Source organism: Garra rufa, chromosome 8, assembly GCF_049309525.1.
Source record: "Garra rufa chromosome 8, GarRuf1.0, whole genome shotgun sequence".
NCBI classification, from domain to species: domain Eukaryota; kingdom Metazoa; phylum Chordata; class Actinopteri; order Cypriniformes; family Cyprinidae; genus Garra; species Garra rufa.
The window spans coordinates 1,984,990-2,012,876 of NC_133368.1; the positions used below are offsets into that span (position 1 = coordinate 1,984,990).

The 27,887-nt window shown below is 37.2% G+C and overlaps 1 protein-coding gene across 1 annotated transcript; it reads right to left on the reverse strand.

Annotated features, from left to right (window-relative positions):
• Positions 1-27,789, reverse strand: LOC141340486 (GRIP and coiled-coil domain-containing protein 2). The gene is made up of 23 exons (XM_073845478.1): positions 27,654-27,789; positions 26,121-26,177; positions 24,724-24,808; positions 24,573-24,640; positions 23,792-23,896; positions 21,613-23,583; positions 21,470-21,533; positions 21,284-21,384; positions 20,773-20,871; positions 20,556-20,675; positions 19,370-19,534; positions 19,095-19,199; positions 15,905-16,067; positions 15,692-15,792; positions 15,498-15,575; positions 15,282-15,419; positions 14,767-14,888; positions 9,796-9,972; positions 3,722-3,939; positions 3,432-3,626; positions 2,363-2,502; positions 684-885; positions 1-532 (listed from the first exon to the last, which is right to left on the reverse strand). The coding sequence occupies exons 1-23, from the start codon at positions 27,657-27,659 to the stop codon at positions 459-461; spliced, it is 4,554 nt and encodes a 1,517-aa protein (XP_073701579.1). The 5' UTR covers positions 27,660-27,789; the 3' UTR covers positions 1-458.
• Between the last annotated feature and the right edge of the window lie 98 nt (positions 27,790-27,887).

The window sequence follows — 27,887 nt, forward strand, 5'->3', positions numbered from 1 at the left end:
CAGCTCTGAAAGTAGTTTAATTAGATGATATTCTCTGACAGACAGACACATTTGAGACTGACAGCCCATATTTACACTCCTTCATGTGAACGTTCATTCAATGAACCTCATAGACCAACGCAGCCATAAGACAATTTGTGGAAAACTGGTAATGATATAATTTATAATAAAATACGATAAATACGTCCCAACAGTTCTCACGTGTGATTTACAGCGCAAAACAATCTTCAATAGCCCAAATCAAAAAATCTCATTAGGACTGATAGTTCTAACTCAGTAGAAAAGTAAGAAGGCATTGATTTAGAGATGATCTGCTGATATGGTTTGCTGTGATACTCTGACCGGACAGCAGCTCGTCCTCCAGCGTTTGTGCGTCCAGACTCGAGGAATTAAGCCGCCGCACAGCCGGACGCTGGACTGAGGTCAGTGTGTGACTGAGGTGCGGTCAGGTCCTGGTTTCATCTGATGCCTGACCAGCTGTGCAGATACGACGTCCAGCCTGATCCCCGTGAGAGCGCCGACTCCTCCTCACCTGCAAACAGACAGGAAACATGCATGATCACAGCTGAACCCGATCACCTGAGAGCTCCTCGCCTCTACTATAAAGACGGACAAACCCTTCTCCATTCAAACCTGGTGAACATGTACACGGCTGTAGAGAAATGACAGACAGGTGAACGCACCTTGAGCGATGGCGGCCAGCTTGCTCTTCTCCTCTGGGCTCAGTTGCAGCATGGTGTGAATGACAGGAAGTAAAGCCTGCCGCTCGCTGCCGGAGCGCAGGAAGATGAACTGCAGCAGCACGTTTTTAAGGTACTCCAGGTTGGCCACGGATTTCTCCCGCTCCTGATTGCGCTCGAGTCGACGCAGCTCACTCTTCAGAAGCTGCAGAGACAGTGTTCAGACAGATGTGAGAGAGCTGAACCACAGGGGGTGTGTGTGTGTGTGTATTAGGGCTGCGTGTTCATTTTAAGCATTAGTCGACTATTGGTTGCACGTTTATTAATAAACCATATAAATCATTATAATGAGCATTTAATTGCCCACATAGCCTAATTCATCGCATTCTGTATTTTATTTTAATGAAAAGTCTGCATTGTCAAGTTAGCAATGCTTTACTGTGTATGTGCGTGCAACGCCGGCGCAATCACTTGATTTTTCCCCTACTGTGGAATAAGCAATAGTTTGTCTAATGTTTCTAAAAGTAGCCTAATTCCAGTAGCCTAGGATTCTAAAATCCTGTAAAGATTGACCGACTTTAGAAAGTGTTTCTTTTATTAACTCCACTAAATAATTCTTTAAGTGCATTTCATATTGTGTGTGCTTTTCATGGGCCTGATAAGCAAGGTGTATTTTGTGCAATTTTATGTGCATTTTATCTTGTGTGTGTGTGTGTGTGTGTGTGTGTGTGTGTGTGTGTGTGTGTTGATGTTTGAAATGCTCTGGCATGACCACCGCAAGTGACTTTTAACAAGATTCACTAGTTAAAAACACCCTAAATTGTATTAACATTTACTATATAGCCATTATTTCGCTAATATACATCTGAATAAATACAACTCTATGGAAATTAATTATTTATATTATACATAATATATATTATTATTTATATTACTGAGTATAGTTCTGTGTAAATGCATAGATAAACAGCGCTTTGTCAGAATCTAGAACGACAAAACATTAGTAATTGTGATATAACATAGCAGTTGAGAAATGCAATAAAATACAATGTTTTGTTATATTCCAATATTCCAGAGAATACAATTGAGTGAATTAACATTATCCAGTCATTTATTCTTCAGTCTGTATAGTAAACAGCTTAATGTTCTACGAAAACTGTAGTTTAAAATGAAGTTGATATGACTCCTTCTTTATTTATTTTCTCCATTTGAAAACATTATATATTTTACATTTATTTAGCTTGTTAGTGTAGCAGCTGATGTTTTTTTATAAATGAAATGTTTTTTTTGTTGTAATATAAATATGAAAAATCTGGCCTATGGATTTACTTCACTATTATTACAAACAGTAAATAAATATCGGTTACTTATGATTATCGGTTATCGAGCACATAAACATGCAAATAATCTGTATCGTTATTGGTTCTAAAAAAATCAATATCGGTCGATCACTAGCCTATATGCATGTTTCATACATTGCATAATCTGAGAATATTTGTTTTCTACTTGAATTGATTCATTTAAATGTAGACATTTCACTTACTGTAGATATTTTTTCATGTCTGTAAGGCAAGTATAAAATTTTGGTCAACCAAGTCTCTTTTCGTCGACTATTAGGGGGCAGCCCTAATGTGTGTGTGTGTGTGTGTGTGTGTGTGTGTGTGTGTGTGTGTGTGTCTCACAGTGATCTGCTCCATCAGGACAGCATTGGTGGCCTCGGTCTCGTGCAGCAGACTGCTCAGGTGATCAACGCTGCGGGCGGCAGTGCTCAGCTTCTGACTCAGCTCCTCTTTACTGGGCTCCATGTGCCAGACTGCAGGCTCTAAACACACAGGAAGAAAGAGTCATGCAAAGCTGATGTTTGGATCATTTCAATCTTATCTTACTAAGACATATTATTGAAAATATAGACTGATATTCATATTATTTTATGTAAATATCTGCTTTACTGTTATAAAGATCTCATTGATTTACATTACAAAGTGTCAGAATTTCATCATATATATATATATATATATATATTGAGTCTAAATAAAACTGAGACATTTTTTTCTCCATATTCTCGCTACAGACTGATGGATTAAATATGATACTCAACATTTTTTACAAATTTTCTTTTACATTTTGTCTGAAGGTTAAATAAATTGTTGGTTACACTTTTACAATTTTGATGGTCCACTTTAAACATTCTTCTAACTATAAGTAACTTTAAAACTACATCAATTAATTCTTATTCATTTGCAACTACATGCAATGAGTAGAGTAGACTGTTAAATTAGGTTTAGGTTTAGGGTTTCTTATGGTCAGTATGTTGTGGACTATCAAATAAAAATCAATGTGTTCATCCGTAGTTGATGCAATGTTGAAATACGTCTTGAACCTGAAATGATTTATGTAAATCCATTGGTCAAATGCTGTGTCACCACCTGACTAATGACTAGTCTATGTGTGAATGTCCACAAAACTGGACTTTGAGTGTATATAAGCAGTAGATAATTTTAGAAAGGAAATTTTAAAAAGATGAAAAAGAGGAATTAGGGACAATCAATAAAGTATTAATAATAAATTAATCCATTGTGTAAATAACATGCAATCATGTAATCCATAAAAACGTAACTGTAGTCTGCTTGCAAGCATTTCAAAATGTAATTTAATCTAATTACAAGTACTTAATTTTTTGGAATCTGATTATGTAATCCAGATTACATGTAATCAGTTACTCTGCAATCACACAAGTAAAGAGTGCTGTACCGTGTTTGAGGTCTGCGGTGGTGAGGAGCTGCTCCAGAGAGGGCAGTGTGGTCCCGCTGGACGACAGTGACTCCGTCTCGGTGGTCTCCATCCCCTCTCCCTCCTCTCTAGCCATGCCCTGCAGATCCACCTGAGGAACGTCAGCAGGCTTCCTGTCCATATGACTCTTCCTGCTCTGCTGCACAAGCACTGCGCCTACAGCAGACAGAAACACACTCTCATCAAAACATGCTCCTGCAACCAACGTCTACGATTATCAGTGTCAGTTATACAGCTGCTGTTCCTCTGACCTGTGCTGATGGGCTCTTTCTGCAGCTGGAAGAGCTGGGCCTCCAGTCTGCTGATCTGCTTCTGCAGCGTCTCTACGGTGCTGCAGTGCTCGTCCTGCAGGTGGCGCGTTTGCTCACGGAAGCTGCTGCGCAGCGCGTCGGTCTGGGCGCTCAGATGAGCCGCGCACTGGCCGTGTTCAGACTTCAGAGACACATTCTCAGACTGCAGCGACAGCAACCTGTCAGAGACACAAAAACTCAGATTATGAAAGGTACATATACTTTTGAATAAACTCTCTGAAATGAATCAAATAAAACCATCAGTTTCAGTTTGTCAATGGATTTTTAGAGCTTTGCATCAGTGGCTAGGTAATGTATGGTGCAGTATCTTTATAGGACAACAGATGTGATAGACACAATAGAACATATGAATAAGTCAAATATTAAACTTAAATATTGACTTTTTAAAACTATCATAGTATGAATGATCAATAGTGTAAAACTGAAAATTAATGCAGACTCTGATTATTACAGTTCAAGTAGACTGATAACTAATATTTTGAGCTGATATGTATGAAAATGAATGGCGATGCCAATACTGATTATTACAGATCAAGTAGACCGATAACCGATATTTAAAACCGATATATATGTCTGATGTAGAAATGAAAATTAATGCTAATGCCGATTATTATTAATCAAGTAGACCGATAACCAATATTTTAAACTGATAAATATATGTTTGACGTAAAAATTTAAATTTTCGCAAATTCCAGTACTGATTATTACAGATCAAGTAGACCGATAACCGATATATGTCTGATGTAGAAATGAAAATTAATGCTAATGCCGATTATTACTAATCAAGTAGACCAATAACCAATACTTTGAACTGATATGTATGAAAATGAATGGCGATGAAAATACTGATTATTACAGATCAAGTAGACCGATAACCGATATTTTGAACTGATATGTATGAAAATGAATGGCGATGAAAATACTGATTATTACAGATCAAGTAGACCGATAACCGATATTTTGAACTGATATGTATGAAAATGAATGGCGATGAAAATACTGATTATTACAGATCAAGTAGACCGATAACCGATATTTTGAACTGATATGTATGAAAATGAATGGCGATGAAAATACTGATTATTACAGATCAAGTAGACCGATAACCGATATTTTGAACTGATGTGTATGAAAATGAATGTCGATGACAAAACTGATTATTACAGATCAAGTAGACCGATAACCGATATTTTAAACCGATATACGTTTGATGTAAAAATGAAAATTAATGCTAATGCCGATTATTACTAATCAAGTAGACCGATAACCAATATTTTAAACTCAAATATATATGTTTGATGTAAAAATTACAATTTTCGCAAATTCCAGTACTGATTATTACAGATCAAGTAGAACGATAACTGATATTTTGTACCGATATGTACAAAAATCAATGTCGATACCGATTATTACAGATCAAGTCGACCGATAACCAATATTTTAAACTGATATATATGTCTGGTGTAAAAATGAAAATTAATGCAGATGCCGCTTATTACAGTTTAAGTAGACAGATAACCAATATTTTGAACAGATATGTATGAAAATGAATGCTGATGCCAATACTGATTATTACAAATCAAGTAGACCGATAACCAATATTTTAAACTGATATACGATAGATGTAAAAATTAAAATTTTCGCAAATTCCAGTACTGATTATTACAGATCAAGTAGACCGATAACCAATATTTTAAACTGATATACGTTTGATGTAAAAATGAAAATTAATGCTGTTGCCATTTATTACAGATCAAGTAGACTGATAACCAATATTTTGAACCAATATATACGTTTGATGTAAAAATTTTAATTTTTGTAAATTCCAGTACTGATTATTACAGATCAAGTAGACCGATAACTCGTATTTTAAACCGATATAAAAGAAAAAAATTATATCAGTTTAAAAATTAAAATTAATGCTGATGCCATTTATTACAGAACGATTTGCCAATATTTTGAACTGATATATATGCCTGGTTTTAAAGTGAAAATTAATGCTGCCTAAAGACTGTAATATTGAGCAGCACAAATTAATTATGTATAAATAAAATAATAAAATAAATATCAAGCCACATGTCTGTGAGCTGAAGCTGAAGTACAGCATCATGCAGCAAAACCATGATCCCAAACAAACAAGGCAGATGAAAACAAGAGAACAGCCTATATTTCATGCTCCGAGGAAGACAAATGTCAATGAGCTGAACCAGTTGTGGAAGGTGAGGCACTGAAATACTCACAGAAGACTACAGGAAGCTTTTGTTACATGTAATGATGTTAATAGGGCTAAACCTGTTATTGACACTAAGATGAAGTCATTTTGTATATAACTTTCAGTAATAAATGCATGAAAGATGCATTTCATTCCGTTTTGTGTTCATGATTTATGTATTCACAGGCTTTGCTAAAACAGCACAAAATAAAGCACTTTGTTTGCATAAATAATGTGAGAGTCTATATTACTCAGACAGACACTGTCTGGTCGACTGAAAGTGGCTTTGTACAACAATAGCAGCATTGTGTGCATGTGTCTGTCAGACGGTAATCATTCTGAGTGTCATGCAGCGGGTGGGACGCGTGCTCTTCGACAGCATTCATCTATAGTGTGTCACTGAGCCACCACAGCAAAAACAATGACCAAACTGCTCGTCCATTCAGGATAAACTGTCCCACCACTTCTATCAATACTCTGAGCCAGAGACAATGCATGAAAATAACAGTCAGACACAGGAAACTCAAGGCTCAAGTCGAACTGTTTTATAACGGTTACAGAGGTTTTAAAGAAAACATTTGCTTTCAATCCCATGTTTAAAAAAATATTTTAAAATATAGCTGCAAGCAGCGATTACCAGGGTTCAAGCACTTTAAGGCATTCAAGCACACATGAAAAAATCCAGGTAATTTACCATAGAAATATTATGTTTTTAACATTTAAGACTGTTATAGCCCCAGCTGTGGTCTGCTCTTCTTAAAACTTTGCATGCTTGTTTAGAGGCCCCTTTTCTAAACGACCACATTATAGCCTCCCAAAGAATACATTTCAACATTTTTTTGGATAATAATTATTGACCTAGAGAGTCCAGAGAATTGCACAGCAGTGTTTTTTTTTTCCAGACTGAGCCAAAAACCTAGGACTAGTTCACAAAAGTAGTTTTTTTTTTTTTTTACATCTTTGACTGCAGTGGTTCTAGAGGCAAAGTTGTTCAGAATGAGGAGTTCTATCAAATGATATGAATATTGCGTGTATGTGTGAAAAATCGTACAATGTACAATCGTTTACGCCCTTAAAAAATGCGATATCACCCCACCGTGGCCGATTTCTTTCAAAGTTTCATTCTGAACGGTTAACCTTGTCTAACAGGGGCTCAAATTTTGTCAGCCAATGGTGGCAACCTTTTTTTAGATACAATGTCCTTATAGACATTAGTTGCAATTTGGACCAAGACTGTGCACACCAATTTTCATGTTGAAAGAACAAATGGTTGCGCAATTATAGACATTTTTATGTCTAATAGTGCCAAGTGGCCAAACTCCGATTTTTGTCCTGTGACCCCAGATTGAGCTCTTACATAAGTGTTCTGAGTTTGGTGAAGATCTCTCATTCCGTTCAAGAGTAATAAGCATTTTACTAAAAGTGGCCCGGACCCTTTCGAACGTTTTGACGCCCCTTTTGTGACGGTGAGTCAAAAAAAAAAAAAAAAAAAAAAAAAATCAACTTTTTTTCGATAATTATTAATATTCGCTCTCTCAAGAATCGAAACCTAGGACTAGTTTGCATATGTAAAAAAAAAAAAAAAAAAAGAAAGCCAAATACCTGGAATACATGGATTCCTACCACATTAGACACTTGAGCCTGCGATTGATGATTTAGGAGTTATTAGTGATTTCATACTTTTGATCGCTGTTGCGCCCCCATCGGGCTGATTGGGGTGAGCCTTGGTCACGTTGGTCACATTGTCAGTGGTGTGAGTACTACCATCTCTCCTAGTTCCTAAGTAAGTCTCTACGACTAACGGTTTGGTCTGCACAATCAGTTTTATGTGGATATTGCTGATGCGTGACCATTCTAACAATTACATTAGAGTTTCAGCGCTACACGCTTGAACCCCTAATTACACGAGATGTGCTTAGGCCTTGTCCACACTATGTTTTTGTGTGAAAACTCATCGTTTTCTTTCCATTTTAGCCTTCTGTCCACACTGAGACAGCGTTTTTGTCAAGGAAAATGGAGCTTTTTGAAAACGCTCTCCAAAGTGGATAAGTTTGAAAAAGCAGTTTCCTCGTTGTATTGTGGACTGTTTGAAAACGATGACGCATGTTTGGTCATGTGACGCATATTGTACCAATAGATATCGAACGTTTATAAAATTGTGCCTGTTATGTGCTATTCACTTTCACACAGTGACTGAGCCAGGATGTTTTCATAGGGCTGGCCAGGGAGGGTCATAATCTTCATTATTTCAATATAAACATGTGTTTTACTATAAAGTACTGGACTGTTTTAGTGACTAAAACAAAACTTAATACAATTAATTTTCACTTAATTGTAATTGAGATATTTATTTTTTTATTAGACCAAGCAGTACTGAGTGAATTTGACTATTTTTGTAGGGGCTCAATATTGCGCAGTCAGCTTGGTTATGGCTCTCAAAAGCCCTAAAGCTTGTTCTCCTACATTGCATACTCATGGATGAGACATGCAAATAGTGATAAGAATGTGAAAACCCGGAAGTCAAAAGCACATAAATGCCAGAATGTAAAATTAGTTATTTTATGCATTTAAATTGTTTCATTTTAGTTTGTACTTTACAAAATTAATGAGAGAAAAACAATTTGGTGCATATTTTCTAACATACATGCACTGTGCTCACATTTACTTGTGCACTAACTTACAAAAAAAATGTACATAGTCTATCAGCTTGTGCCTTGTATTGTGATCTGGAATTGTAGAATATATTTTAGTGCATGCATTTGAGAAATGTTCTTTAATGTGATGCATATACGTGCGTTCACAGTTTGCAGCTTTAATCGCGTTTTTGGTCATTTCATGACTAAACTGACGACAGAACTATGCTTGTAGTTTCTTGTGTGCTTTATTTTTGATAAAGCTTTTGCGGGGCCTCATTTTCGCATAAAGAGTTGAAGAGCACAGAGAAATACTGACAGGACAGAAAAGTTTGTTTTACTGACATATAGCCAAACGACATCTCATCAGACCACAGTTCACTGCTGTTCTACTGAAGCTCATTTGGCTCCTGTATCTTTTCCGCGCACGTTTGAAGTACGCGTCTCAAAAGTTTCCCGTTTAATGTGGTCGTAAAGAGATGCGGCAGTTTCACGTCTTAATAAATGCACTTCTTGTTAAGAAAAAAAGGCAGTTTTGAGTGGGGTGACCAAAGGGGTGGCCAAGCCCTGGCTGTACCACTGCTTTCACACTTTAGCTAAAGCGATGTTACTTTGTACACTCTTCATATCAGTCCTGCAAAGATGACAGAAAATATACTCACAATTGCTGTTTGTAGCAAAAACATGAGGGCAGTTGCTTTTTAGATCAGACATACAATCGGGAGTGATTGTTGTGAGACTTTCCCAAATAAAATGATCCTGCCAGAAGAATTGCATGAAAACGCATCGTCTATTTCATTGGTATCGTCTCGGCGAGTTTTTTAGTTTAGGCGGTGCACATGCGCATTAAGCGAATTCAGCGTTTTCTGATGTTTCAGTGTGGATGAGAAACTTCTGGAAAATGCCTAAAAATGCTAGTGTGCATGGAGAGCATTTTAATACGAAATTGCCAATTTCAAATGTATCCGGATTAATGCAGACAAACAGAGAAAGTCCTTGAGAAACTGGTCTACCCTTCAGTGCCTTAACTATCTGCAGCTGTGCAGTCAGGAGGTGTTTTTACTAATCAGAGACGTTGAAATGTTGAAATCAAATTAACAAATTAACAGAGTTGACCTCATGTGACCCCTATGCAGTTTGAGTGCAGGTTCACGTGTGTGTGCTGGTACCTCTCTCGCAGCTCAGCCTCTTTGCTGACGGTCTCCTGCAGGATCTTGTTGTGTCGCTCCAGCAGCATGTCATGCTCCACCTGCAGCTGCTGCAGCTCTGATGTGCTGGACTGGAGGCTCTGCTGCGTCTCCTGCAGACGGCTGCGCAGCTGCTCCACCACGGCCTCCAGGTGCTCCCTAACACAACACAAACACATCAGCAATGAGCGCTTACACACCCAGACAGTGTGAGCTACAACCCTACACTTGCACTAGACAGAATAACACTAATTATAACATAAACACTCACAGGGAAACAGTAGCCACATGTAATATTTGGCATTTGAATTTAACATGTACGAACAAGAAACACTATTTTTTTAATTAGACTTAAATGGAGTCACAGTAGTCTGGAACGTAACTGCATTACGATGTTCTTATGGAGCAGTAGCTCTCTGAAACTGATGCTGCTTCCTGATTAAATTATTCAATTACTGATTAAATGTAATCGATTATTCACCATTAATGACACTTTCATCACTGATCTTATTGATGGTTTGGATCTATTGTGGATTAATCAATTCCAGCACTCATTTGTATTTAGGGGAGCAGACAACAAAAAGTCTCACTATGCAGTCATCAACACTAGAGTGTGCACTAGAGCTTGTGTGTTGTGTGCTCTTCATGTCCACAAAACAAACACAGAACCCTTGGCTTGCAATTGTTCACTACAAACTCAGATTAAATCACTGAAGACGTGGTTGGTTACAGTCAGTTTGATCACCATGGTAAATTGATACGCTGCCGTCATTGTAGTTCATGCACACATAGTCAGTCGCTTACACACACACACTCACTCACTCTCTATTGAGAACTATAGTATTTGTGATCAATTTTAGGATTGAGGCCCTATCATAGCACAGAGACTGCTCTTATGCACTTATTCATCCATTCGCACTTTATTTAAACTAAGAAACGTCATATCAGTCAAGTTAAGTAGGGTGTGCCACAGGGCTCAGTGTTAGGACCACTACTTTTCTACTTGTATGTGCTTAACTATGGAGACTTTGCCTGGAAACATGACTAACCAATTATGTCAGTGACATTCAGCTTAATAATTCCTTGAGATCTGATGAAATTACTGATGGCTAGTAATTTTCTTCTTCAGGCATTAATTACTGGACTAAAAAACTGGACTTTTCGACTGAAAGTCACATTTCCAGTGTTTGTAAAAGTGTTTGTAGAACTAACCCTAACTTATAGTAATCACTTATAAAATAGTTAATATCACACCATAGTATTAGTGTACTACAGTTGAAGTCATAAGTTTACATACACCTTGCAGAATCTGCAAAATATCAATTATTTGAACAAAATAAGAGGGATCATACAAAATGTATGTTATTTTTTGTAGTATACTGAGAAGTTTACATAGTCCACAAGAGAAAATAATTGTTGAATTTATAAAAATTACCTTGTTCAAATGTTTACATACAACTAATTTGTAATATTGTGTTGTAACCTGAATGATCCACAGCTGTGTTTTTTGTTTAGTGATAGTTGTTCATGAGTCCCTTGTTTGTCCTGAACTGTTGGCTGTTCTTCAGAAAAATCCTTCAGTTCCCACAACTTCTTTGGTTCTTCAGCATTTTTGTGTATTTGAACCCTTTCCAACAATGACTGTATGCTTTTGAGATCCATCTTTTCACACTGAGGACAACTGAGGGACTCATATGTAACTATTACAGAAGGTTCAAACACTCACTGATGCTCCAGAAGGAAGAACATGCATTAAGGGGGGTGAAAACTTTGAAGCATTTGAACCTTCTGTAATCGTTGCATATGAGTCCCTCAGTTGTCCTCAGAGTCAAAGATGGATCTCAAAATCATGCAGTCATTGTTGGAAAGGGTTCAAATACACAAAAATGCTGGAAAACCAAATAATTTGTGGGACCTTACCTTCAGGTAACAACACAGTATTAACAATCAAGTGTGTGTAAACTTTGAACAGGGTCATTTTTTTAAAATTCAACTATTATTTTCTCTTGCGGACTGTATGTAAACTTTTATGTGAAATATGTTATTCAGGTCAGTACTAAATAAAAAAAACAATGCATTTTGCATTTTGTATGATCCCTCCTATAATTAACATTTTGCAGGTTCCGCAAGGTGTATGTAAACTTCAACTGTATATCATGTTGCGAAATGTTGGTCAGGTGATAATACCTAGACTATAAAAACCCTCTGCAGGAGACAGATCCTTTTCCTAATTGGCTCAGATTCAGATTCAACTCTTTAGTCAAGCATAAACCTTCTTCCATTACCTAAACGCACGATTATGCTGCATTAATAAATTTGGCCAGAAGCCCAAAACACTTCTCAATTAATATAAATCTAAATGATTATATAAACGGTAACAAGTGTCTGTTTAGTTTTACTGTCTTGAGGATATGAGAGACTGACTATGTGACCAACCCCATAGTGGAGGAGTCCCAGTAATCGCTGCACAGATCTGTCAGTCTTCATTCAGGAGGAACTGCTGCTGAGCTGGACAGCTGTCATGCCATCAAACACACCTTTGGACTTTGCCAACAGCAAAATCTACATGCACCTCGGCAAACAATATGGCATAAAGCTTTTAAACTCTTAATTACTACTTTTACAGTTTGATTAATATCCGTCAGCTAAGGCTACATTTTTCCTGAAGTGAAATTAAACAGTATGCTGGAAACGTGAAAACGTTTGTGATTCTGATGCAGCACTAGATCACATTATTTTGTGTAAAATAATTTCTCTGTAAAAGTAAACAAAATCACTATGGTTTAAATCATTGTGCTGTTGAACTGCAGAACGCACTCTATTCTCCAGCTCTATCCAAACAATAAAGTTTGTTTGTTTATGGGCGTTTCTTCAACTAGGTGCACTTTTAGCCTTGAGAATTTGAAGAAAAAAAAAATTGTTCAAAAGTCACATAACAGTCTCATAAGTTTAAATAATTTGTCTAGTTTTAAGGTCTGTAAGAGGACAAACTTAGATTACAAGAGAAATAGTTAATATTTTACTTTTTATTTTTGACCTGCAATGAACAAATGTGCATCTCAATATACAGCTGTTATTTAAAAAATAGAATAACTTTGGTTTTTATATTAAGTAGAGCATGGTTCATAAATTGTGGATCATTTTTTTAATGTGTGATAAGAACCTTTTAAATATTTTTTAAAAAATGTGTGTGTGGTGGAAATGACATGGTGGTGGTGGAAATGACAGCGTATTGTGGAAATGACAAGAAATTAAGGTAAATATAGAAAAGCTTCGTCCCTATGCTGGAACATGACTGTTTCTGGATTGAAACATTTGCAGATCATGCAAATCTATTTTCACAATCCATATAAATTGTACTTTGTAACCATAAATGTCATTTCCACCACAGAGGGCAGTGTGGTGGAAATGACTGTGGTGGAAATGACATTTCTGTAGTTTTTTGTGAAAAAATGGAAGATAGCTTCACTGACTGGCTTTGAATTATTACTTAGCATTTTGTGTATGTAAAATACTCTTATTTAACTTAAAATTTTTAGCTTTTTAACAACACCCTTGATGGTACAGTATGTGGTGGAAATGACGTAGAATAAATATATTCACTGATCAAGCAATATTTACTTTGATTTTTCTTCATTTGTTGTTGATGAAAATTTAAATTCCCTCCATGTCCAACATGTGCTCTGATGTCCCTGAACATTTCCATTGAAACCACCTAAAAAATCTTTCACACAAACTTTTTAAAGATACATTACAGTGCTGTGGTGGAAATGACACCAATACTGTGCGACAGCTATATTTTGTATAAAAAGAAATATTGATAGAGGTCTCACATTAAACACTATAATGTATTTTAATTATTTTACTAGTGCTTAATTCAGGTACATTAATAGTTACCAGATAAGTCATATTTTTAAACTCTATTTTCATTGTTGAAGTTTAAAAGTCTGGGTGTGCGACAAGGAGAAAACAGTGATTTTGACACCTATAAGAAGGTTGAAAAGTATGAAAAAATCATAATAGAAAGGTAGTAAAATTTTTTTAGGTTGGTTTTATTGTTAGCTTGACAAATAAAGAGGAATTTGTCCAAAATTGTATGTATTTTTAAAAATATGACCAAAGTACATAAAAGTGCCCATAGTCTAAGAATCACCCTTATATGCAAAAGTGCCGTAGCACAATATCATAACTGGACTGTGAGTGAAACTGTGAGAGTGAATCTGCCAAGAGAAAGAGAGCGAAAGTCTTAAAGAAAACTGGAGCTACTTCTATGTGCAACTCCTAAACAGCTGGAGAAAATAACATGAGTGTAGTGTTGCTTTCATCAACCAAAATTATGACTAAATATCACTGTGAGACGTATCGTTTTTGGTTCAGGAGCTTCGAAGCTTCTGTGTCGAACGTCACATCACTCATTTTTAGTATGTTATTGTAGCTCGAGCATCCAAACAGCTCGTTTCTCTTTGTTAAACTTGTGTGTATTTTTTTTTTCTGGCATTGTCATGTGATGCTATTTTATTTCAATCTATGTGTGTGTACTTCTAACATGTTTGGTTGGTAAAATAAATGTTGTAAATTCAAATTAGAGCATCTTCTGTGTCTGGAATGGATGTATTCTTGAGTCTATAAGGTAACAATAATATAATAAGACAACCTTGTTTGAAATGGGTTTGGCTAAAAGAAAACTTTAGTTTCGTCTATACTAGGTACTTATACTATATTGACTGGGTTAAATAAAATTGCATTACTAAAACTAGACTAAAATAGTCATGGGTAATCCTGACTAAAATAAGACTAAAATGCTCAGATTTGTAGTCGACTAAAACTTGACTCAACTAAAAAGAGTGTGAACGTGACTAAAACAAATACAAACTAAAATGACAGCTTCACACAAAGACTAGACTAAAACTAAAATTAAAATCGGTGCCAAAAACAAGACCACATGAGCGTCACCTCTCCTGTTTGAAAGCATCGCCGTCGCTCTGGGCTGAGCTCTTGTGTTTCTGCTGCTTGAGGACATTGTGGACTCGCACCTTATAACTCTCAAACTCAGTCACGGTGGTCGCAAGATCAGCCTGCAATCGAGAGACAAACATGAATAAGTAACAACAGCTACAAGCTGACATGAGCTCCAGAAGCTGAAGGTGCTCAAGCAAACAGCGCTCTATTGGATAAAATCATGTGCGAGTTTCCCCTGAGCAGGAAAGCATTTCCTCTCGCTTCTGTTGCGCACGATTTATTAGGAGCCGCTGGGGCTGATGGCCGAGCTATAATTGTGTTTTGCTAACAGGACTGCAGACTAGAAGATGGCGACGGAAATGGAAAATCTATAGCGTCCTGTGGAAAACATCCCGCTGTCAGAGCTTCAATCTGTCTGCTGGAATGAGCAGATCAACATGCGGCTGAATCTAACAGAGATGCAGCACACAGAGAGCATGAGGAGGCAGTTCTAGGGTTCGTTGAAGCACCTTAGCGGCTGTGCACTCGTCCTGCAGCGTGCTCAGACTGAGCTGGTAAGAGCTGGATGTCCGCTGGTGCTGCTCGCTCATCAGCTTCAGCTGCTCCTGCAGCCGGTGACGCTCAGCCGTCAGCTCACTGCTCTGGATCTGAGACACACAAACACACACCCCAGTGAGCCACAGCAGAGAATACAGACATCCAGAAGACCACCACAACTAACACACCTTCAGCTCCTCCAGCTGCTGCTGATGGGCCTCCAGATCTCCTCTCAGAGCCGACTGGGAGATCATCTGCGCCGCTTCCTGTGGTGAACATACACAACATCATAGCTCATATCGTTCCCTTCATCTTCTTAAATAAGAGCAAGGCGACTCCTGACTAATTAAAGAATTAATTAAAAAAATTTCTCAAGCCTCACTTTCTGTTTTGCGTCTGCCAGGTCTTTCTTGGTTTTGACCAGCAGTTGTTTCATCCTGGAGGCTTTGTCTTCTGTCTGATCCACCTGCAGCTTCAGAGACTCTGAGAGAATAATGAGACTCATCAGCGTTTGATCCTGTAGAGCTGGAGGCAGACTGTTTCACACAGATTACAACATCAGCCGGCTGCAGACGGACAAAACTCTTATTAGTACCGATTTCCTCGTTCAGACGCTGCTCTCGTTCTTTCTGCGTCCGGATCTGCGACTCCTGCTCCTCCGTCTGCTTGTCTTTCTCACAGAGTTTGAGATTGAGCTCTTTCACCAGCTTCTCGTAGTCCGCCATCTCCATGTCCAGCAGTGTGTTCTGCTGAGCGTCCTACAGAACGACACGAGGGAGGAGATCAGCACTCCTTACACGCGTCACAAACTCAGCTCAGCACTAATGAGTCCGCTGTTTGGGCTAGCGGCGTTTATGAATGAAATGACTTCATTTAACTCTTAAACATAACCTGCATCATGCAGGAAATGCATCAATATAGTAAAATGGAAGTGGAACAGACAGTGGGCCATATCAGCAACACATAGTTAGAAAATACCACTTAAACAAAAACATCTTCAGTACTTGAAATAATTTCATGAATTTAAAAAAAAGGTAAAGGTTTGAATATATCTGCCCCCAACCACTAGAAATGTTCTTTACACAATGAAAAAGTGCTTTTATTACTTTCTCGCTTAGATTGTTTGTCTTGTTTCCAGCCAAAATATCAAAAAACTCTCAAATCAAGAAAGATTTTGGTAACACTTTCTATGAAGCCTGTATTTATAATGCATTATAAGAACATTCTTAATGCATTATAATGCATGCATAATGCCTTATAAACAACATTATAATATGTTATATCATTTTATAAATAATCATAACAACAGTTAAAATGCACTATAATACTTACCTTTTTGTGCTTATAACTTTGATGAGTACAATGCATTATAACACCAGATGAAGTCTGCATTTATAATCCTTCATACGGGTATTATTAATGTATTTTAGTGCACGTGTAATGCCTTATAAACACAATTATGATTTGTTGTATAATCTAATTAATAATTATAAAAACAGTAACAACGCATTATAATACTTACCATTATAACACCAGATGAAGCTTGCATTTACAATGCATTACAAGGGCATTCTTAATGTATTATAATGCATAATAAGAACATACATATAAGAACACCCTTACAATGCATTGTAAATGCAGTCTTCATCTGGTGATATAATGCATTGTACTCATCAAAGTTATAAGCACAAAAGGTAAGTATTATAGTGCATCATAACTGTTGCTATGATTATTTATAAAATTATATAACATATTATAATGCTGTTTATAAGGCATTATGCATGCATTATAATGCATTAAGAATGTCCTTGTAATGCATTATAAATACAGGCTTCATAGAAAGTGTTACCAAGATTTTCTAGACAAGTAAAAATTATTCAGCAAAAACAAGTCAAAATTAGAACAAGGAAAATAATCTGCCAGTGTGGTAAAGAAAATTTACTTTGCTTGTTTTATTCTGAAAAATATTTTTTACTCGTCTAGAAAATCCTCCTTGATTTAAGAATTTGTAGATATTTTGGCTGGAAACAAGACAAAAAAATCTAAGTAAGAAAACCATTTTTTTGCAGTGTACTTTTGATCACATTTTTGTCTTGTTTTCCAGTGCATATGTTTGAAGATTCTTAACTCTCTAGTATTGTTCATTTAGGAGTCACACTCGTGTTGTTCACGGTCAAAAATGACTGAACACCTGAACTTTTTTTATTTTTAGTAAAATCAGTGTAATCATTTTTTTGTTCCATAATATTTTTTTTATTTTGAGAGAATTTTATGGCACTAATTAATATTTACACAATAATTGTGATCGATTTTTATATTATTTTTTAATTATGGCAGTATTTCATATTAAAATAGAGACAATGCCTTCAAAATCCAATTTTAAAGTCAGATTAGTGCCATCTGGTGGGAGTAAAAAACAAAAACATCTTCAAATCCATAGTTTAGCCATAGATTTCTATATAGCTATAAAAGGCTTATAAAAATTATCTAGTTGTTTTTATACATAATGACTTATTTTTATTAACTTGTGGATTTGGATATACATTTAGACATTCTTAAAGACAACTTTTTAGTTTAAATTTAGTTTTGAAATGTCAGTTTTTGTATTAATTTTACACCAGTCAATATTGCTTTGCACTTTTTTCTGCATTGTGAATGATTTGTAGATTGCACACACAAAAAACATATTTTTGTGTGTATTTCTCATTTTTGACCACAAAGGTCCACTAATTTTTTTGTGGTCACATAGTGACTGCCATAAATGTAATTGAGTTTCATACCATTCCATTCTAATGAAGTAGCGATTTTAGAAATTCAAAAAAATTATTCTTCTGGTCTACAAAAATACCAGATAATTAAATCAAGGTGCATTTACTAGAGAAGCAAAATGACTGAAGATAAGAAGTCTTGTTTTCTCAGAGCTTGCTCAAAATTAAGAGAGTTTATGATTAAAACAAGAAAAATATCTGACAACTGGGTCAGAAAAATTACCTAATTTAAAGGAAAAATATGTTTTCATACCTTATTTACAGATATCTTTTCTTGTTTTAAACATTTACACAATTTTGTTCAATTTCTCAAAGAACGAGACTTCATATCTTAATTTTCCATCTCAAGTAAATGTGTCTGATTTAAGTATGTTTAGATATTGTATTAAAAAAACACTGCCAAAAATGCTTTTCTTAGATTTTTTTGTCTTGTTTTCAGACAAAATATCTAAAAATTCTTAAATCAAGAAGCAGTTTCTTGTTTTAGAAAAAAAAAAAAAAAAGTCAAAATAAAATGTGTTTTAGCTTGAAACGAGCAAAATAATCTGCCAATGGGTAAGAAAAATAATCTTGTTTGCTCACCCCATTGGCAGATTATTCTGCTTAATTTTGACTTGAAGAATTTCTAAAAATGTAAGAATTTTTAGATAATTTGGCTGGAAACAAGACAAAAAAATCTAAGTAAGAAAAGCATTTTCTGCAGTGAGAATACTGAGGAAGATATTCTTGTTTTGCAGTGCATGCAAAATTTTACATCATGACTTTATGAATTTAAGGCTTTCTGCACTGATTCCAACTTTTTAAGACCTGCAGAAACCCTGATACTGTTTTCAAACCATGACAAAATGGGCAGTGATATCGAGCTAAATCCAGACTCTAGCCAAAACACTGCCCATAATAATAATAATAATAATAATAATAATAATAATAATAATAATAATAATAATATATCGGTCTATATAGTAGTTCAGGTGTTAGGATCAGGATGTGAACTGAGTGAAGAGGTTTTGATCATGCCTTTCGTAGCTGCTCGAGCTCCTGAGCGGTTTGCTGGAGCTGATGTTTGTGTTTGCTGAGCTGAGCCTGAAGCTCCTCCACCTCCCTGACTGCAGACTGATGGTCCTGGAAGAAAACACACGCACACAGATAAATTAAGAAGCCAGTCACAGCTTTAAAACCTCTTACAAACCTCAAAAATGCTGTCACAATAGCAGTGACAGAGATATATACATAAATATACACAGAGAGAGAGAGGTTTTGCTGCAAGGACGCATCAGAAAGCTGAGCTGTACCTTAGACTTCTGCTCTCTTAAAAGCCTTTCTGCCTCCAGGTCTCGCTCCAGCCCACATTTCAGCTTCTGCATCTCCAGTATCTGTGCCTCCAGCTGAGTGACGTTATTCTGCAGCGTCTCTATACGGGCCGCGAGATCCTCTCGCTCTGACGACAGCAGCTCGTGCTGAGACACAGTCACACAAAACACTTGAAAACACAACCCCTGTCTCTTTCAGCTCTCACTCAAACCACTCTTTCTGCTACTGTTGTCGTTATAAACGTGTGAATCTCTTTAGATACAAGGGAAGCAGTCACAGGCTGCAGAAGCTGCACTGCAAAAAATGCTTTTCTTACTTAGATTTTTTTGTCTTGTTTCCAGCCAAAATATCAGAAAATTCTTAAATCAGGAAGGATTTTCTAGACAAGTAAAAATTATTATCTTGTTTTTAGTAAAAACAAGTCCAAATTAAGTGTGTTTTTGCTTAAAACAAGCAAAATAATCTGCCAATGGGGTAAGAAAAAAAAAATCTTATTTCAAACAGACAACTAGATTATTTTTCTTACCCCATTGGCAGATTATTTTGCTTGTTTTAAGCAAAAACACACTTAATTTGGACTTGTTTTTACTAAAAACAAGATAATAATTTTTACTTGTCTAGAAAATCCTTCCTGATTTAAGAATTTTCTGATATTTTGGCTGGAAACAAGACAAAAAATCTAAGTAAGAAAAGCATTTTTTGCAGTGTGTTCTCACAGCTAGATTCACGTCAGTCATTTACAGTGTTTTGCTGATTTTTAAAGACTGTATGAAGTCGGTTCTTCTCACGTTCACACGGGTGTCCAGCTGAGGAATCACTATAACACTTTTTGTCTTTATGTGTTGACTACACATCTATTCTGCTCATAAATAACACACGATTTCACATGATAAATGGACGGATCACTGCAAAAAAAGTCTTAGTATTTTTGTCTTGTTTCTAGTCAAAATATCTAAAAATTCTTAAATTGAGATTAATTTACTACATGAGCAAATTGACACAAGATATTTGGTCTTGTTTCCAGGGGGAGAAACTAAATGAAGTAAATTTGGCTTAAAAGAAGTAAAATGATCTGCAAGTGGGGTAAGTAAAATATTCTTAGAACAAGAGTATTTTATTTACCCCACTGGCAGATCATTTTACTTTGCAGTGATATTACTGAAGTACCTGCTGAACTGCATTTTGAAGACGTTTGGTTAAATCCTCGTTGTGTTTATTGGCCTGTTCCAGCTTCTCTCGCTCCTGATCCAGCAGCTCAGTCTGCTTGTCATAATCCACCATCAGGTTCTGGAAAAGGGTCATTTAAAAAAAGCATTATTTTTACACTAGTAAATCTCTATATCTACAGATGAATTCAACTAATATTTGAGGAAGGAACTCAAACCTTATAGTCCTCTGCGCCATGGATTATGCCCTTCACAGATCGTGATAATTTGTCTCTTTCGTCCTTCAGCTGGTCCAGTTCCTCTCTCAGAGAGACAACCTAGTGTGTTAAATAAATAACAAATATATTTTACTGTCTTAATGGTTTAAATTATTATAATGGATTATCTTCTTGTCAATCCACTAGTTCACATTTGCATGTTTGCAGCATAAAAACATGGGTTCATTTTCACATTGGTTTGAACAAAAACAGCAGACATGCTTATTGAAAAAAAACATTCTCTGCCAGCAGGTGTCGCTTTTGGGACAGCAAATCAGCATCTTTTAAAAAATGAATTCAGCCTTTTGAAGTTCAAAGGTCACATTAAGCCATATCGCAAATCTCGTCTTTCCATCCCCAAATTTAAGACCTCTTGAAATCAAAATGAGGACTTTCTTACACAATACGGTTTTTGAGTTCTTGTTTAGGACCTGTCGAAACCCTGTCTTTAGGAGTAAAAGACATGTCAAACCTCTTTCTTGCTGTTGTCCAGTTCCTTTTTAGCCTTCACAGCAACAGCTTTGATTTTGTTCATGCGTTCATCCTTATCTTTGCTTTCTTTCTTCAGCAACTCTACATGACAGAATCATCAAGAATGTAAAATAAACAGTTCAGACATTACGAAGAGAAATTTTTAAAGTAACCTAAATGAACATACCAATTTCATTAGTTAACTCCTTCAATTGTTCATTTTCATCAGACACCGATGACTCTTTGCACATCTGAAAATGGACAGATATACACTCATCAGCATCTACAGAAAAAAATAAATCATTCTAGTCTGCTATAAACACATGATACCTGTAAATGACCGACTTCTTCTCTGAGCTGGGATATTAGAGTGTCTTTGTCTGCAAGAAGCTGCTGGAGCTCAATGGCCTCGTCAAGCGGTGCATCGGTTTCATCCGGTGACTCTTTTTCCTTTTCCTCAGGCGCCTCCTTGTCTTTTTCCTCTAAACTCCTGCTCAAGTCAGCAACTTGAGTGAGCAGACTGTGGTTTTCTGCCCTCAGCTTTTCATTCATGGCTTGTATTTCTCTCAGGTCCTTCTGCAGTCCCTCAGTGTCTAACACCACATCATCCAGACTGGCCTTCAGGAGGTCCTTCTCCCGGAGGAGGTCGTTGATCCGCGCCTGCAGCTCAGCCGCCCGCTCCTCACCCGACCGCCTCACGCTCTCCAGCTCAGCGGTGAAGTGCTCGACTCTCTCATCCAGCTGCTGGCTTAAGACTGCTTTCTCCTCCTGAGCTTTAGTCCAGAGGCCGTCTATGAGGGTGGAGATATCAGACGTGCCATCGACCTCAGTCTCAGAGAAATTCTGCTTGAGGATTTCCGTGATCTGGCACTGAACAGCAGAGAGATGTTCCTGATTAGCATCCATGTCTCGCTGAAGGGCGTCTCTCTCTTCAGACAGACTGGTGATCTGAGACTGGAGGAGTTTGATGGTGTCTTGACACTCCTCCTGTCTGGTTTGAAGAGCAGTGAAGTCCTCCTCAAGGGTCTTTATGCGCTCATCCTTTTCTTCAGTCATGGAGGACAGTTGATTCTCCAGGTTGCTGATCTGCTCGTGCTCTGATCGAGATGCAATGAACTTCAGCATCTCCTTGAACTCTACCACAAGAGTCTCCTTGTGTTGAATATTCACTAAGATTTCTTCATTTTTGTTCCTTAGGTCCTCAAAAGACATCTTCAGTCCCTCTGCCGCTGGGTCTGATGTTTCTTCTGCATTTCTAATCTGCTCTAACAAACGGTCCCTCTCCTGGAAGACGCTCTTGAGTTTCTCCTGCATATCCTGCAGCGAGGCAGCCGTGCGCTCCTTCATGGCTCTGTACTGCTTTATAAAGTGCTCCGCTCGGTCTCTGAGATCCACGTCCCGATCTGTGATGATGCTCATAGTCTGCTCAAAGGTGTTGGCTGTTTCTTCAGAAAGAGCTGAGTGTCTGTCTCTCTGCGTTTCTTCTCGTTCAGCACTAGAGCAGGTTTCCTTCAGGTCGTCGTTGAGGGACTCTTGTAAGGTTTGGACTTCTTCAGAGACGCTGCATCTCTCCGCACCTCTGTCCACAGATGCGTCTTTATTCATCTGAAGCTCGTTGATTCTGAACTCCATTTCTTCCTTTTCCACGGTGAAGTCCTCTCGCACCTGCTTCAGCTCAGACTCCAGCTCCACTTTCACATTTCGCAGGAATACAAGCTCTTCCTGAAGCATCATGTTTTGAGACTGCAAATCCTCCAGGGCCAGTTGCATCACGCCACCCTCGTCACCAGAGTCGTCCGATGCCGGGACGTCTGACGTCTTGGCATTTGGGGATTGTTTCGGAGGCCCTGCTCTATTTGCATCCTCTTCTTCCTCCTGGACGTCCTGCAGGAAGCCCTCCTTCAGTGCCAGCTGCTCCGAAAGCTCGTCCTGGAGGAGAAGCAGCCGCTCTCGCTCCCTCTCGAAGTCTGCCGTATTCACCTCCAGCTGCTCCTCCAAGTATCGCAAGTCATCTTCGTACTGTTTGGTCAGTTTTTCGATTTCCTTCTGGAGGTTCTCAACCTCTTGTTGGGATTCGGTGAGGCTCATCTGGTGAGAGTCTTTGAGATCCTCCGTCGCTGCCATCCACTGCCGCTTGGCTTCTGCCAGCTCTTCTTGAGTTTGAGATATTTTGGTCTCATATTCAGTACAGGTTGCCTTGAGGTTCGCAGTATGCTCAGATGTGTGTTTATGCATTTCTGCATACTCCTTATTTTTCAAGTCTAGCTCCTCCTCAAGAGCTGCTAATCTTGCCACTGTCTCCTGTTCATACATGTGAACTAAAGTCAGTTACTTATTCACAGTGAAGTTCATGCAATATTTAAGGTGCTGTTACTGAAAGAACATGTCAAAATCATGGATTCATAACTGTAAATCTAAACACAAGTCTCATCACCTCTAACACTTACTATAATTAGACGTCACACATAATTAAACAAACGTTGCACAAAAACCCATGACAGAAGGTTACCTGTGCTTGCTTCTTCAACTCCTCATGTTCTTTGCGCAATAACATAAGGCTCTGTTGACTCTCAGCTTTCTCCAGCAGCACAGCGTCCATTCGCTCAGTCAGTTCCTGTTGAAATGATGAACTCAAACTCTCAAACAAATCATTTTCATGTGCAAACAGCCAGGATTTCCTATTGATTCCATGCGGATTCCTCTGAACTGTATCTGTTCTGTATCTATTGCTCCTAGTTAACTGTCTGAGTATAAAGTTACTTTCCACCATCAGGTAAAACCTTCACAGCATGATGAGGAACAGATGCAGGAACAAACCAAATGTGCTGCTATATCAATATTTTACTGATATGTCTGTTTGTTATAACTATAAAACTATAATATTCCACGACAATCCTATAATATGTCAACAGATGTCCTTTGAAGCTAGTGTAGGATTGTTTACCTTTCTGTATGACATTCTACTTCAGCAATTCAGGTCATCATATCATCACTGCTTCTCATTTAATAGAGCAGAGCAGCATGGTTTCTCAGTGAGAGCTGTTTGGCCCGATGGAGGGAAGATGCTTTGGAGTTCAGTTCAATGAATCTGCTCTTTTAGCATCATATATTTTAACAAAAGTTGTTATAAAATAACTGTTATTAAAGCTATATAATAGCTTAAACCTGTCCTTACTGAGCACTGATTGTGTTAAATATGTACAGAACAGATTATTTTCTAACAGAAGAAAAATTAAACATAAGGTTAATCTCGGAGAGTGTTTCAAAGGTGGTTTAGTAGAGCTACTAACCTGGATAACTGAGGAGTCTGACGTGTCGCTCGGAGGATGTTTTAGCTCTTCAACCTGCTTCTCTAAATCTGTTTTACAAAGTTGGAAAGAAATATTAAGCATTTACAAATCTTTTTTTTTTACAATTAAGAAACAACTATTATAATCTTACCTGTGCATTTTGACTTGATCTTCTGCATGGCCACCATCTGTTTCTTGGCAAACTTTATCAGATCTTCTTTAGACAGAGTGTCCAGCTTTACAGAGACAGAGAAACAAAACATGACCCAACAATGACCATCTGCCATCATTTACTTCTGCTCTTACAAACCCTTACTAGACTTTGACTTTATTTTTTTCTGTGAAACTGGAAAGAAGGTATAGGGTTATGTTTTAGCTGTTTAGTCCATACAATAAAAGTCAATAAGGTTCAAATGTTTCAATCTTTTGGACACCATTGACTTCCATTGTAAAGACAAAAACAGCTGAAATGACATGAGAGTCAGAAAACAACATTTTTCTGAATAAACTAATCCTTTAAAGACAAAATCTTAATTTAAAATCTTAATTTAATCATGAAACGCCTTTTATGTATTTAAAAATAGCCTCCAATAACAATACAACAAGATTCTTATATTTTGTATTTCACTGTTATGTATGTACATAACTATACAAAGCAATATCTTAAAATACACAGCATTATTTTATCCTTAAATGTTACACTGTTGCATCTAAAATAAAAGTTTTTGTTTACATGTGTGTATGCTGTGTATATATTTACACACTCTCTCTCTCTCTCTCTCTCTCTCTATTATAGATAGATACATACATTACATACATATATATATATACACACACACATATATACACATATATACACACCCACATATATACAATATATATTTTGTAAACATTTACATGTATATATTTATATTCAAATAATTACTATTGAATGAATGAAAATATTTTATAATATGATTTTGATGTACAATTTCCTTGTTAATGCAATATCTGATTTTAAAATGGTTTTCAAAGGATGAATTTTGAGATTAAGTTTTCAATTGATATAATTTCTTATGATTCATAAAGTGTGATAGGGAAAAGGCAACGAAGAAAATCTTCTTGTGAAAAAGGTCAGAACTCCTGTTATGATGTATATGTTTTGAGGTGCTCTCTTGTCATAAATTAAACTTACTTTTCCTACATAATTTGTAATGCAAAACAGTGGTAAAATATATATTTAGGAGTCTTAGACATTTCCAACGATTTATAGTTTGTCAGGATTAGATTAGGATTTATTTGTAATAAACTTAAAGAGACAGTTAAAGGGCCAAATTATGTTTCTTATTACTTTTTTCCCCTCCATTGAACAATTTGGGAATATTAACTACCCTGGGATTCTAGCATAGATGAGCTTTTACAAGATAAATAATGAAAATTAAACTGTAAAATGTAGCTGCAGGTAAATCAGAAGTGCTCTTAAGTGTTCATCAGTTCATGTGTTAGGAACATCCCGTTTCTAACCAAACACATTGACTATATGAGCTGTCAAGCAGTGAAGGATCTTACCTTGGACTTGCCGGAGCTCTGGCCCGCCGGAGACGCCATCGACTCGGGGTTTGTGTCCTGTCACAGGTGAGAGATGTTATTATAACAGTCCTAAAGTTACACATGTTTCTTTGTTCATTACTGGATCGCAGTCCATTAAAAAAAAACACATTTTACAACAACACACACACTGCCCTCCAATGTCTGATCAAAGACTCTAAGTGACTCTAAGTACACTAAGGTGGGATTACCACCCAGTTAGCACATATTTGTCTGCAAGATGTCTGTTAAAGATCTCTTGATCTGGAAAGCATCTGCTGTGTACAAACATCTGGCAGACGTCTGTAAGATGTCAGTTTTACATACATTCTACATCATAAACATCTTAAAGACATCTAATAGATGTCTATTTCACATTTGATAGGAAACATCCAATAGACGTATTGCAGATGAGCACACTACGTCTTGCACATGTCTTGCAGATGTAAATGCAGACATCAAATAGATGTATGTGTGCCATCAGGGATCTGCCGTGTACAAATGTCTGTCAGGCGTCTGTAAGATTTCAGTTTTACCTACATTCTGATTGAAGAACATCTTAAAGACATCTAGGGCATGTCTGCAAGATGTCTGTTAAAGATCTCTTGATCTGGAAAGCATCTGCTGTGTACAGACATCTGTAAGATGTCAGTTTTACATTCATTCTAAATAATAAACATCTTGAAGACATCTAATAGACGTCTATTTGGCATCTGATAGGGAACGTCCAATAGACGTATTGCAGATGAGCAGACTACGTCTTGCAGATGTTTCGCAGATGTCAAATAGACATCTCCGAGATGTCCCAGATAGCCCAAGTACGTCTGCAGGATGTCTGTTAAAGATCTCTTGATCTGGAAAGCAGCCTCATTTACATCTGCAAGATGTCTTTAAGATGTTTATGAATAAGAATGAATGTAAAACTGACATCTTACAGACGTCTGTACAGCGGATGCTTTCCAGATCAAGAGATCTTTAACAGACATCTTGCAGACGTACGTGTGCTATCTGGGTAATTATTCGGCACCAATGTTACACAAATCTATAAAACAAGTGTATGGCATCCTCTGCCAATTCACATGCATCTCTAGTCCAGTATGCTAATTCAAAGCTCAACCATACAGTGTCATTTCTGCAGCAGGACTTTTTCTATTCCAAAATGACAATCCTTGTGCCCTAAGCAGGGTTCATAAACACACAACTGACTGAATGGTTGATCTAAACTGAGCTGGTTTGGCTTGAAGTGGAGCAGCAGGTCAGAAAGCATCATCATCACCCAAACAAATGACCAGAACCAGAAGATCTGCTGGTCAGGTGCGCATATATGTGTGTTTTACCATGGTAAAGCTGGAGTCAATCGATCCTTCTGTTAGCAGCGCCACAGAGGTCACTCAGCAAAATAATTTACCCGTTCAACAGTGATAAGACTCATTTACATAAATAAAGGCATCAGATGATCGCTCGTTTAACTTAATCTACACAGCAGCTTCATCTGCTTGAACTTCAGCCACTGACCTCCATTCTGCCGCGGGGTCACTGAAACCTCCACAAACCGTCAACCGCTCAGAAGAGACCAATTATCCAACAAATCCACTGCGAGTACTTGAGAATAAATGCCTAAACATATGTAGGCATCACTGTGCTGCTTACTTCCGCCTTCGTTACTTCCGTAGACACGCGTCAGCTTTCACGAAGAGCGAGAGGAACCAGCCAATCGCGTTCGTCTGCAGTCCACGTCACTGTTTATTT

Coding starts and splice junctions, on each gene's coding strand:
- LOC141340486 (XM_073845478.1), bottom strand. Junction 20,676..20,772: donor ATGGCGCAGAGGACTATAAG/GTTTGAGTTCCT, acceptor ACCCTTTTCCAG/AACCTGATGGTGGATTATGA. Junction 16,068..19,094: donor AGCTCGAGCAGCTACGAAAG/GCATGATCAAAA, acceptor GTCGTTCTGTAG/GACGCTCAGCAGAACACACT.